We start from the raw sequence: 13,802 nt of genomic DNA on the forward strand, positions 1-13,802 counted from the left end.
AAGACTATTAAAAATTCTGATTCTAATTTCAGACACAGTTACATAGTCAGTCTACTTAAACCAGCTCTGAAATACTTATTCAATAGGCTTTAAATTCATAGTCTGGTATCAGCATCTCACTTATACATTTTATATAAATTTGACTTTATACATATCACATAATCACGGAATAGAAGAAAAGAAATCTCGCGTAATAATATTAGTAAGAGTAGAATAGTAACAGCTAAGCAAGATACAAGCAGAGCTCAGAATTTCTAGTCTTATTATAAAAGAATTAATGTTGAAATATATGTATATATTTACTCTTATACAATACTTAATGAAGATAGAAGAAACTATACTCTGTTAATTCTCTCTATACAATATCAAAGTGACTGAAGCTTGGTCTAGATTAATTGTCACTGAACTGAAAGTATTAACATGAAAAAATGAAAAGTGAAAAAGAAAAAAAAAAGAAAAAAGAAAAAAAAAGAAACAATGAAGAAAGATCTCCCCGACAGGGAATCGAACCCTGGTCTCCCGCGCTTGGCAAATTTTCAATTGACAAGCGGAAATCATCACCACTAGACCATCGAGGATGAATTTCTGCTTTCCCGGCCCAGAGGCCAATCTGTTAAGTCTGCTAAGTTACAAGCTTAATACAGCTTTGTAGTAAAAAGTCTGAATGAGTTGATTTGAAGTAGAGATAATATATATCTATCATCAGGCTGCGAATCAATGACTGTTTCAAAGGGATTGACTGAATATCAAGCCTAGTTTGATCTCAATGCTTTTGCTTTGCTTTTGTAATTAGTTTTATTCTCTAGTCTGGCTAATTTAGTACTTGCTTTCAAACTCGTTTCCTCTCTTTCTCTTTCTCTCTCTCCCCCTCTTTTATTTTTTATTTTATTTTTTGTCCAATTAAGGTTATTTGTTTTGGCAAATGACCAGGAGGCTGTTGGGCATCAGTAGTGTTTTACCAATTATTGTCCACCTAAACGGGCCAACAAAACGACACCTGGACAAGCTACGGCTTAGCATTTTCGCATTGCATACGTTTGATTGTTTGGGGAAAACAGCTTGCATATATGGATGATGCAAGTCATCACAACACTTCAAATAAAAAGAAGCTAAGATTACCAAGCTAGTTATTAAATCCTCGAATGGTGGTGTGTGGCCGCGAATCTGGTTGTAGTTTCGTTTCGTTTCGTGTCGTTTCCTTTCAAGTATATAAATGCGCATTTGTTCGCGGTTAGGGACAAGGGATAGATGTTTAAAGTCGACGTTATATTTCGAGCCTGTATGCTGGACGACTACCCTACCATTGAAAACGAATGCCTTGCTTTCTCTTTCAGAATAACTTGTGATCCAGCGTTGATTCCGAATTATTATTGCAACAGTACAGAGTAAGTACAGAGTATTCCCATTATTGGTTATGGAGGGTTATGCAGGCTTTCCGGCCATGTAGCGCCATGCAGCACCATGCTGATATGTGTGGTATTATGGATCACCAACCATGGTCGTCAAATTGACCTGCAACTGCACAGTCTGCACTGCACGTCGTTCAATTTCGCGTGTTCTCGTTGGGTGGGGTGTTGCACAGCAGCCGGGTTAAACCCCCACCCAGCATATGAAATTCTTGGATTGCAGATAATTATGTCGAGCAACATTTGGTGCAACGCGTGCGGCTTGCGCGGATCACTCCCGACAATTAACTGACTTATTAACGATCTTCCAGCCAAGTCACCAGGGCATGTATACATGTACATGTACATGTACATGTAAATAATACCTAGGTAGGGGCAGTCGACTTGTGCTCGTTGCCCGACTTTCGAGGAGGTGTTGCTACAGGCTTTGTGAGCTTGAATCTCGATGGCTGCTCTTTGTTGATGGTAGCGGCTATGACGGAAACGACTCGTGATACATATAATAATTATTAAAGACTTGGTCTAATGGTTCGATCTACGCAGTATGCACCGGGAAATTGTTTTTTGCTTCGTTGTTAGGCCCCTTGTTCGCCTCGTAAATAGCAGGTTGTCGCGGTTGCTGTCGCTGTCGTTATGTGGATTAGTTCGCTGGCAAGACGGGGCCAACCTCCACCCGGTCTGGCTTCAACTGAGGGGTATTATTATTATTATTATTATTATATATTATAGTACGGAGTATGACAAAGCTAAACATCCTCCCTCCTATATATAAAATAAGAATCAAATCAATCCCAACTGTTGACTTATGGAATCAATATACTATGGTTCATAGGTAGGATTATTTATCGCTGCTGTGATTAGTTAGAGTTTGGCTGGGTATTTGTTGATACGCGGTAAGTTATCTATTATTATTAATACTGCGTATTATTATTACCGGATCAGGGCTTCAGGGCTCAGGCTCAGGGCGGCTTAGTCAACACGCCCCCATCGAGTCCCCCCTTCAAGAACTTCTCGCTTTCTTCCTCTTCTCCTCCTCGCTCTCTCACATTCTCTCATCTCTCTTCTCCCATCCCATCCTAGGCTCGTTCTATCACCTATCTGCTTTCTTGTTTCCATCAATTCCATCGTCTATCTTTCCCTTCTGACTGAATACTCTGTGTTGGTGTCCACAACACCGTCACGCCCCGTTACTGTGACTTGGTTCCCGTGTTTGTTTGCCCAACCCTGCACCAGGAAAATCGCAACGCCCTGTGGCGACTTACCTCGGCTTGGCGATTTTTACCGCCATCGCCCTCTGTCCCTCTGTCCGCCAACACGCCTAGAAGCCACTTGATCTAGCTTTATTCTCCGCCGTCTATTATTACCTCCGCTGTGAAAATATACCTAGATAGTTATTATCGTGCGGTCTCTACTACGACAGCCATCGACCTTGCTTTGGCTTCGTGCCTCGTCTCCTCTCCCCTCCGGTAATTTTGTTGACATTCACGGCCTCTTCCGCGTCCTTCAGGTCAAGATGACGATTTACCTCTTATGACAATAACTTTTTGACGGGCATTTCCCTTGCTCCTCAATAGTCTTCCAGAGGACAACAAAGCATCAACTCGACATTGCCCGGTTTAACTTCACATTATCAGCAATCATCTAGGTCGCGCATCACTTTTCCTTATTGCAATCTGGGAGGCCTTTCGATTTTTTTTCTCGTCGTTTTTCTCACTACCATTTACGATACGCCCTACGTTGATTTGCTCTTGTTTCTTTAAATTGGGACTTGATTAAAATACTTCAGCATCCGATCGGAAGGAACCCGCGCCTCTTGTGGTAGTCAGCTATGATCGGTGCCCTAACCAAGATGTTGCGTTTATCCAACACACCGGGCGCTCCCACAAGCGATGGTGAGGAGATTTCTGCCGACGCAGACGAACCACCAGACGATCGAAAACTTAAACTGTACTCGAATTTGCAGAATAATGCATCTCAACCATATGCCAAGGCGAAACTTATCATTCCAGATGCAAAGAAAGAATCACTGCTTACCCGAGCTCTGCTCAGCAGTCCCGAACCTTCACCTATTGATTCCCCACATCAGGCTTCACATTCGAATGACTTGAATAGAAATTACCCGCCTTCGACCTATAGCAACATCAGCGGACCTTCGACGGCAGAATTGACCAGCGATGGGGAAACCAAAACACCACCTCGGCCTGAGTCACCAAGCCCACCCATTCCCTCCGCCTTTACCCATATGGCCCCCACAACCCAGGGGCGTTTGCAATTTAAGGCTCTTATAGCCCCTCCTACCGACACTCCCGGTTCGGAAATCGAAGCCAATCTCGGACGGAAGCGCCTGATAACATTTGCTTGTGGACAGAAATTTGACGAAGAGACGAAAGCTTCCAGCGAACCAATGAAGGATACAAACCATGGGCCCAAACGTAAATCCATGCTGACTTTCGTTTGTCCTTCACGGCTGGCCGGCGATAGTGAGGGCAACCTTGAACGAACAAACCATCGCAAAGATTCTTTAAGCCAACGAAATGGAAACTCGCCTCTCTCTCTACGCAAGTTCAGTTCCGACTCCTCATCGTCGTCACAGGATAAGCCCGATAGAAGCGACCCTCCTTCAAAGAATGCACAGTGTGCTCCTCGTGTTGCGGGCCTTGGTGGGTTTGAACTTTCCGATGCTACTCGTTTTCACGAATTCGGGAGTTCTTTGGAAGACGATGATTGGGTAAACCAAAGGACGGATTATAAGGACAAAATGACGCTGAATGATTGCATGAAGAAGGAGCTTGCGATTAGAAAACTTGGCGAGGAAGCGGAAGAAGAAGCCCGACAAGACGAGGAGGATGCGGAAAATGACGAAGACGATGATGATGACGATGATGACGATGACGACGATGACGACGATAACGACGATGATGATGATGGGGACGATGGGGACGATGGGGACGATGGAGATGATTCTACACTACAGGATGGTTTTTCGGACGCTGGCAACGAGAGCGACAATGAGGCCGGGTTTGCAGACTCTGACGAAAGTGATAACGAATCGGAATACGAATTCTGGGCCCCGTCGATGGCAACCGCAGCTACAAGCGTTGACAATGTCGATTTCACTCGCCAAGATCCTGGACGACGAGGTTCACATTCTTCGATTGAGTCTTCAGAGGAACGTGAGAACGACCGCGAAAAAATGCCACCCCCTCCGCAACCCAGGCCCTGCCAAAGACGCCGTCGGTCGGGCAAACTCCAGAAGCATCGCCCTGGCACACCAAACCTTCCTGATAGCACCGACTTCGTATGCGGAACCTTTGACGAGGACCGTCCGTTGGAAGCGGCGTATATTTCCTGCATGGAAGAGCGTCGCCGGGCAAAACATATCCTTATTCCGCAGGACATTGACCCAAGTTTCCCCACCACAGACCCCGAGGATGAAGATGGAGACGATGATGACAATGACGATGACAATAATGACACCATCGAAAACCTAGATACGTATGACTCCGAAGGTCTTCGTGGAAGGCAGAAAGCCAGCAGCCGTAAGACCAGTCCAAGTCGCTCTCCAAAACGCCTTCAGTCGCCGCCTCCTCCTCGGCGAGTCTATGGGAATTCTCCGCGACGTCTACGATCGCCGCCGCCAACCATGAGATTGAAATCTCCTACCCTGTCGCGTCATCCTCCTCTCGCCACTGCAGCCCTCCACCCTGTCGGCATGAACATCACTGGCCTTTCACAGAGGACCAACCGGCGCCGTACCAGGTCGCTCCCTCGCACCCCGAATCCCTTCTTCGCTCGCCTAGAACGCCGTCGATTGTCGAAGGCAATGCATAATATAACCAGCACTAGTGATTCCAGCAGCCACGACATGCACACCCGCGGACCCATCGATATTGTTGTAGGTCTCGAAAAGAAACGCCAGAAGCGGAAAGAAAAATTCTGGCGCCAGCACTGCCGGAAAGCTGCAAAGGAAAGTCTTGAGCGCAGACCCTTACCCGGTAAAGGTGCCGAACGCATGAAAGAACTTGGACTCGAAGCCGCGGAACGCTTTAAGGCGTATGGCGTTGGCGTTGGACAAGGTGCTCATCTTGTGCTTTCGATATAAAATTTATCCATGCTGCATTCGTGTCGTTATTTTATTTTCCACCCAAAAAGCCCCTATTCAAGAGCATACTTTTTGATTTTGTATTTATGCTGTTTAAAGACAGTTTTCGTAAAATTTGTTTTTAGCTTTTCTTGCGTTACTCTTTCGTCTGTATATACCTTTATTTTATACTCACTACTGTTCTTTTTTATATATATCGTTTTCGATATCCCCTACATCCGGTACATATTTTACGAAAGATCATACTCGTTTACGATTTGATTTTTTTTCGAAACATGATTGATTCCCCTCACGCTATCATGTTTTTATTCTGCCTGGGAAGTACTCTTGTATACCTATTTCCATATCTCTAGCTTACTCTACAACTATTAGACTAGAAAGGGAAAGGCTTTCATTATTTCTGATGCATTTCGCGCGGCCGTCTTAACTTCGTTTATTACGCCCCCTTTCTGTTGTTGTTATTGCGTAACGAGATCATGAACTTAGCTTTATCTTTGCATTTTTCATTCACTACGTTCGTTACGTTTTTTTTTATATATTTTCTTTTTATATGTTCATTTTCTACTTGTACTTGGCGGATGTACTCATTAAAGGCTGTCTTCTTTTGAGTCGAAGAAAAGGCATCTAAAAGATTAAGGGTCAGGCACCTAAGAATATCAAATAATCGCTGATCAGGTGTTGCTTTTGACATCTATAGATATGAACTTTTCCAATATATAGTGTTTGGAAATGCATGCGCTTCATAAAGCCAAGACCAATCGTATATACTGCCAACATTCCCTGCTGCTCAATCCACACTAGCCCCAATAAGCATTTCAAGCGAGATCCGCGGCTCATGCAGTTATCACGTGTGTGCTGAGTCAGCATAAGGACACTTCTTTCTCTCTTCATCGTCAACATCAGAACGACGACGACGATGATGTTGATGTTGATGAAGAGAGACAGATAGCAACATCAGTACACACAATAATCGAGGGTCTCTCGCTATATATACCCACATATACCTTCGAGCAGCCACCAGCCAACAAGCTTCTAGCAAGCTTCCAACAAGCAAACCATCGCCTACCAACCTACCAAAAGCCGTGGATTCCCTCTCATAAGACCCTGTCCTTGTTCCAGGAAGCTCATCCAAACACAGATTACGCTTAGATAGAGGGAGAGCAGCTTCTCGATCCGTTGTCGATTCGATTTTCATACGGCTTGATATAATATAACTATTGAATCCGGAACCCCTCTACTCCACATTCGTCCTTCGATAGCTCCTTTTCATCCTGCCTTACCTCACCCTCACTCACCCTCATTCTCCGCCTCTTTCATTTGTCTGTTACCACGATGTGGATTGTTAACTGGTGTATGTATAACCCTTCACCATATCACTCGCCATGACCCAAATGCGGAAATTTGGCCAACTGGGGCAGTTTCTCTTTTCTCCTAACGGCCAACTGCCCAATTGCCTCAAGCTCCATCCACCTCTTGCTTTTTTGGGCAAATAGTCAAAACAGAAGAGGAGAGGGGGCCGACGGTAGCACCCATACTGGCAAACTTACTTCTACGGATATGTATAATGGATGATGATGGATAGCTGACGTGATGGTATATCTATACAGTTTATGATATCCTCGCCTCCCTCGGGCTGCTGAACAAGCATGCAAAGCTCCTCTTCCTCGGTCTGGATAACGCGGGAAAAACTACGCTGCTGCATATGTTGAAGGTGGGTTGACATATATGCATTTTGGTTTTGTTTGGATTGGCAGGCCTCGTTTTTTGTGGTTATGCGTGTGGGCGGAGCCCTTGTTGAAGGGGGAAATGTGTCGAGAAGATTGATATATGTGCTGGCTACATGAGATATAGGGGGCGGGTGGCTGCTCCGGGACTATTTGCGAAAGGTTGTCGTGTGGGGGAATAATTGCATTTCGCTAACATGTTACGTTTTCTTAGAATGATCGAGTGGCCATCCTCCAACCTACCGCACATCCCACATCCGAAGAACTAGCCATTGGTAACAACAGATTCACAACATTCGATCTAGGTGGTCACATGCAAGGTGAGAAACCATCGATTCCCTTTTGCTGTCTCTTCCTACAATACATATGATGAATGCATCTATCAGCAATTCTTCCCCCACAACCACTTACTAATATACCACGTCCGTTCCCTCACAGCCCGTCGTCTTTGGAAAGATTACTTCCCAGAAGTAAGCGGCATCGTCTTCCTCATCGATGCCAAGGACCCCGACCGTTTCCCCGAAGCTAGGGCCGAACTGAGCGCCCTCCTGGCCATGGAGGAGCTTGCCAAGGTTCCATTCCTCATCCTCGGCAATAAAATCGATCACCCGGGCGCCGTGCCTGAGGATGAGCTTCGGCACCAAATGGGCCTTTTCCAGACCACCGGCAAGGGCAAGGTGCCTTTGGAGGGTATCCGGCCTATTGAATTGTTCATGTGTAGCGTGGTTATGCGGCAAGGTATGTTTTGAAAGGAAACCCTCTCCAAAACGAAAAACATTTAGTTCCGTAGCTAAGCACCTTTTTTTCCCTTCTCCCCAATAGGTTATGGTGAAGGTATCAGATGGATGTCTCAATATGTCTAAATTGCGTAGAAAAGCCTTCGCGTTTGCATTATAATCGTATTATCATGCCTTGTCTTGTCTTGTCTTGTCCTGTCCTGTCTTGTCCTTTAACCAGGTTCATTTCTATGCCCGTCAAGTCTATGCAAATCTTGTTTTTTGTCTGTTCCACTCAGCCATCCAAAGCCACTTTTCCTTTTTATTTCACAACTCTCTATTTTAAGAAAAAAAGAGAGAGACCATCAACTTCCTCCGTCTCTCTCTTCGCTCATGATTTGTTGAATATGAGGGAAAAAAGGATAAATTTCAGGAACTAAGTTCCTCCCTTTCCCCAACCCCCAGATCAATCAATCAGTCAGATCTATCATTGCATCAATCCATTCACATTTCCCTACTCTCATCCATTTTTGTTTGTTGCTGTTTAGGCGTCCAGTACAGAAAAAAAACACAGAAATCTTTTCTTCTTTCTCTCCATGATGTACAGAACTCTCATGACAAACAGCTCCTTTCCCATTTGTTCTCCCGGTTTTTTTTTTTTTTTTTTTTTTTTTTTTTTTTTTTTTTTTTTTTTTTTTTTTTTGGGGGCCACAACCCTTATTAGCAAGCCCAAATTTATTTTTCCTTTTTTCCGCCACAAATTAAAAAAGCACACTCTCATCTACCTCAATGGCCGTCAGGGAGAGGGAATAGTCTTTTATAGTCTTTTAGGTCCCCCCCCCGGCCAAAAAATATAAAGTAATCAGGAAAAAAGATACAATTACAATTCGAATTCCCAGTCTCCGCTTTCGTTTATCGTTAACTTATTCTTACCCTCCTTCCCTCCCTCCCTATTTGTTACATGGGAGACAGACAGTTCATAAAGCATGGATAGACCTTTAGGAAGTTTCTCCGCCCTCCTCCTTCCACCCCTCCCCTCCCCCCCTCCCCCCACTTACCACCCCCAGTCCGTTCCGCTCTGGCCCGCGGAATAGCGACCAAAGGCATATACATATACATATCATACAGGCGCACATGGAGGCTTAAAATGGGCGAATGCGATGGGCAACCCTCTGCTCACTGTCATATATACAATGTTTTTCATTCAGCTTGTAAAACTGCTCTTTTGCTTGCCTGCTGCTAGCTACAGTATCTCACTGAAAATGACCACTTGACACTTGAGCCAGAAAAATAAACACTTCATGAACCCTGAGAATACGAATGCTGTGTCTAACTATCATCTCCTCCCCCCCCCCGGCCTTTTACCTAAGTACGATACCTTCAACCTAATTGAGAAGCCCGATGTCCTACACTGCAAAGCCCGCTCTACCTGTCGTCATGTCCCCTTGGAAGGAAATAAAAAGAGATTCCACAATCCCTCCCAAGTAAACCTTAACAGTGATTTTAATTTTATAATCCTTTTTTTTTTCTTTTTTTTCTTTTTGTTCTTTTTTTTTTTTAATGTTTCGCGCATCTTCCTACGGGTGACGGGCGAGGAATACAGGAATACAGGAATACAGTAGATGCCTAAGGAGGGGCAGGGGTAAAGGCAGGGAGAGAAGAAAAAGGAAAAGGAAACAAAACTTAATCGGATCTGGGAAGAGAAAATGGAAAGGAAACAAGAGATAGCAAGGAGAAACGTAGAGAGAAGAATACAATAAAAAAAAAAGCATTTGTTAAGAATTTTTGCTCTGTCAAACGGAAACGGAATGCGACCTAAATCAACGATCACCCGCCATGCTCGTCTCTTTTCTCTTACTCTCTCTCTCTTCATATATATATATATATATATCTGTCGTGGGAAAACGAAAAAATAGAGGTGAACAGGAAACGCAGAAATGGAACAAATAGAGAACAGTCGTATCTGAAAAGAGAAGAGGGTGCGTGGCCGAAAGAGAGAAGGGGGCCAGAGAGAGCAGAGAGGGGGATGATAAAAGAAAGAGGGGCGGGATGACTAGATCGAGGGAGATTCTTCTTTCTCAAGACGACTACGACGACGATTGACGGGAGCATTGATTATTATCAGCTACAGTATACGTTTTAAAAAGAATGCGCAGAGAGCAGGAAAAAAGGTAATTGAAAATAACTAAAAAAAGGGAAAAAGCAAGTACCGAATAGTTAAGTCGAGACCTATTACTGAAAGATAAAAGAGAAAGAAAAACAACCGTAGGAGCGTACAAGAAAAAAAGGAAGGAAACGGCCCTTGCGAAGTTCCAATGCTCTGTTCCATGTCGGTTAAGCTGGCGATGAAGGGAGAAAAAATCGAGGTGAAAAGACAAAAAGGTGGCAGGGAAGGCGGCGGCGCATACAAGCTGATACTATTATTACTGGTGTCGCGGTGTGTCGTGTGTTGAGGTTGGGTGTGAGGGTGGGTTGGCTGGTTCGTTTTTTTGTCGTCCCCCCCGCCAAGATTATCATCTATCTTTCTCTATCTCTCGCGCACGTGCGTGTTTTTGATATATCGTGGTCGGAAGTTTTGACTAGAGTTTTTATCTCCGCCCGAACCTGCTACAAATGGGAAAGCTCGTATGATTTCTTGATCACTTCTTCTTTTGTTTCCTAGGAGGAGTGATGGGTCTGCCACTGCTCATGCCACCGTAGACGTACTTTTGTTTTTTTTCGGCTGGTTTCAGGATCTGCAGGTAGGAGTTGGTGTTAGTTATCTGTGCGTCCTGTATGGTATTTTATGGCACCAGCGGTGACACCGCGGAACAGAGCGGCCGGGGGCATCATACCTGGAATGAACATAATAGGCTCTCATCAACGCTCATCATGGCTCCAGCATTGTCGAACTCTCCGCAATAGTTGGGTGCGCTAAAGAGTGTGACCAGCTGCCGTTTCGAGAAGAATTCATAGCCATCCTCGACAACCTGATGTGCACGACATATAAGGTCCATATCGTGCTTTTGTAGGAATCGTGAAACAACGTCTGGTCCGAACGTGAATGACACGCCTCGATCGTTTTCGCTCCACCCTGTTATATCCTTGTCTGGATCGGACCACAGAAGATCGCAGAGTAGACCGCAGTCCGGAATCTATATTGGTCAGCGGATACTGAGCCTCGCGGAGCTCGGAGACTTTTCATCGTGAAAGAAGCCCCATGAATTACGGACGCTAAATTTAGCAAGAGCGAGAGGGCAACGAAAAATGCGAGCACTTACATCAGTAGGGCGCATTACACGACGGATCTGTTCCATAGAGTTTAAGTCGGGACTTAGACCACCATGCATGGTGAAAATTTTTTCGTCAATGATAGCGGCAATTGGCAAGCAGTTGAAGCAGTCGGTAAACGTCTTCCACAGCTTGATGTTATATCTCCGTTTGCACTCATCGTAGAAACCGTAGATACGGTTGATCGACGCGCACTCGTGGTTTCCGCGGAGGATGAAAAAATTCTCTGGATACTTGATTTTGTACGCCAACAGGAGACAGATTGTCTCAAGCGACTGCTTACCTCTATCTACATAGTCTCCAAGGAAGAGGTAGTTAGCCTCGGGAGGGAAGCCGCCGTATTCAAACAAACGCAGGAGATCATAGTATTGTCCATGAATATCGCCACATATCTAGTTGTCGTTCACGTTAAAAAATTAGCCATATGCGCTATTACGTCGCATGGTGAGGTATGAATTTAAACGATTGGTGTTCCCCAAAGGTTTATAGCCACCACATTGCCAAGTTTTGATAGGAGAAGGGTGGCAAAAAGAGAACGAAATAAATTGTAGTGTCAGAAACGAACCTTAATTGGCGCTTCGAGCTCGAGAAGTATAGGCTGAGAGATAAAGATCTCTCTTGCCTTGGTGCAGAGATGGCGAATCTCAGACTCGAGTAATTGAACTTGCTTTCCTGGTCGACTGCCCCTCACCTCCAACAGCCGGTCGATGATGGAATCGAGATCGATTTCATTCAGGTCAGCCATGTCTTGCTGCCGCTAGCAAGAAAGTTATCCGAAAAGAACGTAACGGATGCAGAAAAAGCGGAACGAGGAGGACGAAACGGCGAGAGAAAAATGCGAGGAAAGGGGGTCGCGGCGGAGGAGGAGGGGGGAAAGGGAGGCGGGAAATTCGGGAGGCTTGGATGTATTGAGGAAGTTCACACAATCCTAGATATCTTAGAGAGAGTCAGTATACAAGTGCGACCCAAGATGGCTGTGTTAATGTTGGGTAGAGTTGGGATAAAGACGCGCCGGCGGCTTGGGGGTCGCAACATGCAGGGCGTTTAGCATGAAAAGGCGAGCGGCTTACGAAGAGGGAAAACCTAATATGGCAGGGAGAAAATACGGCCGTGAAGGACTGAGCCAACGTGCCTCCAATCCAGACTCCTCGCGCAGATACTGATTAACGGCCTAGATACTTATTCTGCGATGGCGGAGGGGATGGTGCGGGCTGCAGTCGAAGAGGGTTGTTGATGGAGCGAAGGGCTGAGTGAAAGGCCGTTCGTTGGTGTGTTAGATCAACGGATGAGGCTCTATCTGGGTTTTACCACAGCAGAATCCAGGCACGGTGTCGACAACAGCAAAGGCTCTGGCAATCTCTGGACCTTGCGATAAAAAAATAAAAAAAAAAAAAAAATATGGTTGTAGTCGACGAGAAAATCCCTATCGGGAGCGTAGTCTAGCTGGAGGTTTTCAAGTTGTGGTTTTTTTTTTTTTTTTTTTTTTTTTTTTTTCCGGGAGCGTTGGTGGATATAACGGTGGCGGTGGACGAAGGAATTGTTGCTAGAAAATTAGGGTGCAGAGCAGTCTGTTCTGGGTAGCCGGAAGAAGTCCAAAGGCAGTCTAAATCTTTAATAGCAGCAAGTCGACAACGAAGCAGGTCTTCAGCAGCGAAGAATAGCGATCGAGAGACACGGTTGGTTGGTGGTTGAGGCCAGAGGGGGAGATGGTTGCAGAAGGTTGTGGTTGACTTGGAATGGAGGAGGAGAGTTGAGACGACTTGGGGGACGAATACGTTATTACATACATACATACATACATACATACATACATACACACGGCGGTACGGTACGCATCTATCACTAATACGCAGCCCAGAAACTATCTTGCTCTTATTATTATTCCAGTGATTATTTCTATATTTCTATATTATTATTATTATTATTCCTCTCCCTTCTACGAGCAAAATACTTATTATAATGATAACAATCCATCGCCTGGCTGCCCGATTCTGTGTATCAATGAGGCGGCTGCTGATGTTCTACCTGGGCGATATTAATACGGATTTTTTTGCCTTGTTTTGCCAATAAACTCGCTCTTGAGCAAATGATATATGGTTATGCGCCGGAATCTTATGAGAACAATTATATGTGCGATACAATGAAACTCCTGCAATCGTACAACCGGCCAATAGGAGCAAGGAATAGCTAAAAATAGAGATATTTTGTCTGCGTTACGAATAAAACTGATCGGACTACCGTTGTACTCTGTATGGAGTGAGTGATTGTAAGAATTCAATAGCAAGCGGGGGGGAATGCAGCTTCATTTTGCCACGGCTTCCAAGAAACAAAATGACAAAGATAAATCCCCCCCTTTCCTAGCGCCTGACTTAATTTGTCTTGTTTTTTAAGAAAAGTTGAGACATCAGGGAACTGCATAAGTCTGCTGGGTGGAGAGGGAGGAAGAAGAAAAAAAAAAACCACATAAAAATTAATTACTTCTGACGGTGCTGGGAATCGAACCCAGGCTGGCACGGCCACAACGTGACGTCTTACCACTCGACCACACCGTCTATTTGTTATACGACGGCCAAGGCTTCCATTC

At 44.9% G+C, this 13,802-nt stretch overlaps 3 protein-coding genes and 2 non-coding genes across 7 annotated transcripts; 2 read left to right on the forward strand and 3 right to left on the reverse strand.

Moving 5' to 3' along the window:
- Positions 1 to 489: 489 nt before the first annotated feature.
- On the reverse strand, positions 490 to 578 carry BDCG_16359. The gene has a single exon. It is a non-coding gene; the product is annotated as a tRNA-Asp (tRNA).
- A 1,760-nt stretch (positions 579 to 2,338) lies between these two features.
- BDCG_01437 (uncharacterized protein) lies at positions 2,339 to 6,359 on the forward strand. The gene has a single exon (XM_045416939.1). The coding sequence runs from the start codon at positions 3,235 to 3,237 to the stop codon at positions 5,506 to 5,508; it is 2,274 nt and encodes a 757-aa protein (XP_045273892.1). The 5' UTR covers positions 2,339 to 3,234; the 3' UTR covers positions 5,509 to 6,359.
- A 57-nt stretch (positions 6,360 to 6,416) lies between these two features.
- On the forward strand, positions 6,417 to 8,618 carry BDCG_01438 (small COPII coat GTPase sar1). Its single transcript, XM_045416940.1, has 5 exons — positions 6,417 to 6,859; positions 7,116 to 7,219; positions 7,447 to 7,552; positions 7,671 to 7,970; positions 8,055 to 8,618. The coding sequence occupies exons 1-5, from the start codon at positions 6,841 to 6,843 to the stop codon at positions 8,093 to 8,095; spliced, it is 570 nt and encodes a 189-aa protein (XP_045273893.1). The 5' UTR covers positions 6,417 to 6,840; the 3' UTR covers positions 8,096 to 8,618.
- Positions 8,619 to 9,007: 389 nt separating this feature from the next.
- Positions 9,008 to 12,976, reverse strand: BDCG_01439 (serine/threonine-protein phosphatase PP1). 3 transcript variants are annotated; one of them, XM_045416943.1, is made up of 6 exons: positions 12,289 to 12,976; positions 11,784 to 12,154; positions 11,209 to 11,610; positions 10,783 to 11,082; positions 10,655 to 10,683; positions 9,008 to 10,552 (listed from the first exon to the last, which is right to left on the reverse strand). In XM_045416943.1, the coding sequence occupies exons 2-6, from the start codon at positions 11,961 to 11,963 to the stop codon at positions 10,537 to 10,539; spliced, it is 927 nt and encodes a 308-aa protein (XP_045279586.1). In that variant the 5' UTR covers positions 11,964 to 12,154; positions 12,289 to 12,976; the 3' UTR covers positions 9,008 to 10,536. The 3 variants fall into 3 exon arrangements, with proteins under 3 accessions (XP_045279586.1, XP_045279587.1, XP_045273894.1); XM_045416942.1 differs by having other exon boundaries at positions 9,094 to 10,555; XM_045416941.1 differs by having other exon boundaries at positions 9,094 to 10,683.
- A 723-nt stretch (positions 12,977 to 13,699) lies between these two features.
- On the reverse strand, positions 13,700 to 13,770 carry BDCG_16360. The gene has a single exon. It is a non-coding gene; the product is annotated as a tRNA-His (tRNA).
- Between the last annotated feature and the right edge of the window lie 32 nt (positions 13,771 to 13,802).

Source organism: Blastomyces dermatitidis (genome assembly GCF_000003525.1).
Source record: "Blastomyces dermatitidis ER-3 genomic scaffold supercont1.2, whole genome shotgun sequence".
NCBI lineage: Eukaryota > Fungi > Ascomycota > Eurotiomycetes > Onygenales > Ajellomycetaceae > Blastomyces > Blastomyces dermatitidis.

Bases quoted from the DNA above. Each gene is read 5' to 3' on its own strand.
- BDCG_01437 (XM_045416939.1), top strand. From the start codon at position 3,235: ATGATCGGTGCCCTAACCAAGATGTTGCGTTTATCCAACACACCGGGC.
- BDCG_01438 (XM_045416940.1), top strand. The intron at 7,220-7,446 runs GTGGGTTGACAT...ACGTTTTCTTAG, and splicing joins CGCTGCTGCATATGTTGAAG to AATGATCGAGTGGCCATCCT. The intron at 7,971-8,054 runs GTATGTTTTGAA...TCTCCCCAATAG, and splicing joins TAGCGTGGTTATGCGGCAAG to GTTATGGTGAAGGTATCAGA.
- BDCG_01439 (XM_045416941.1), bottom strand. From the start codon at position 11,963: ATGGCTGACCTGAATGAAATCGATCTCGATTCCATCATCGACCGGCTG. The intron at 11,083-11,208 runs GTAAGTGCTCGC...TGACCAATATAG, and splicing joins GTGTAATGCGCCCTACTGAT to ATTCCGGACTGCGGTCTACT. The intron at 10,684-10,782 runs GTATGATGCCCC...TCCTACCTGCAG, and splicing joins GCCTATTATGTTCATTCCAG to ATCCTGAAACCAGCCGAAAA.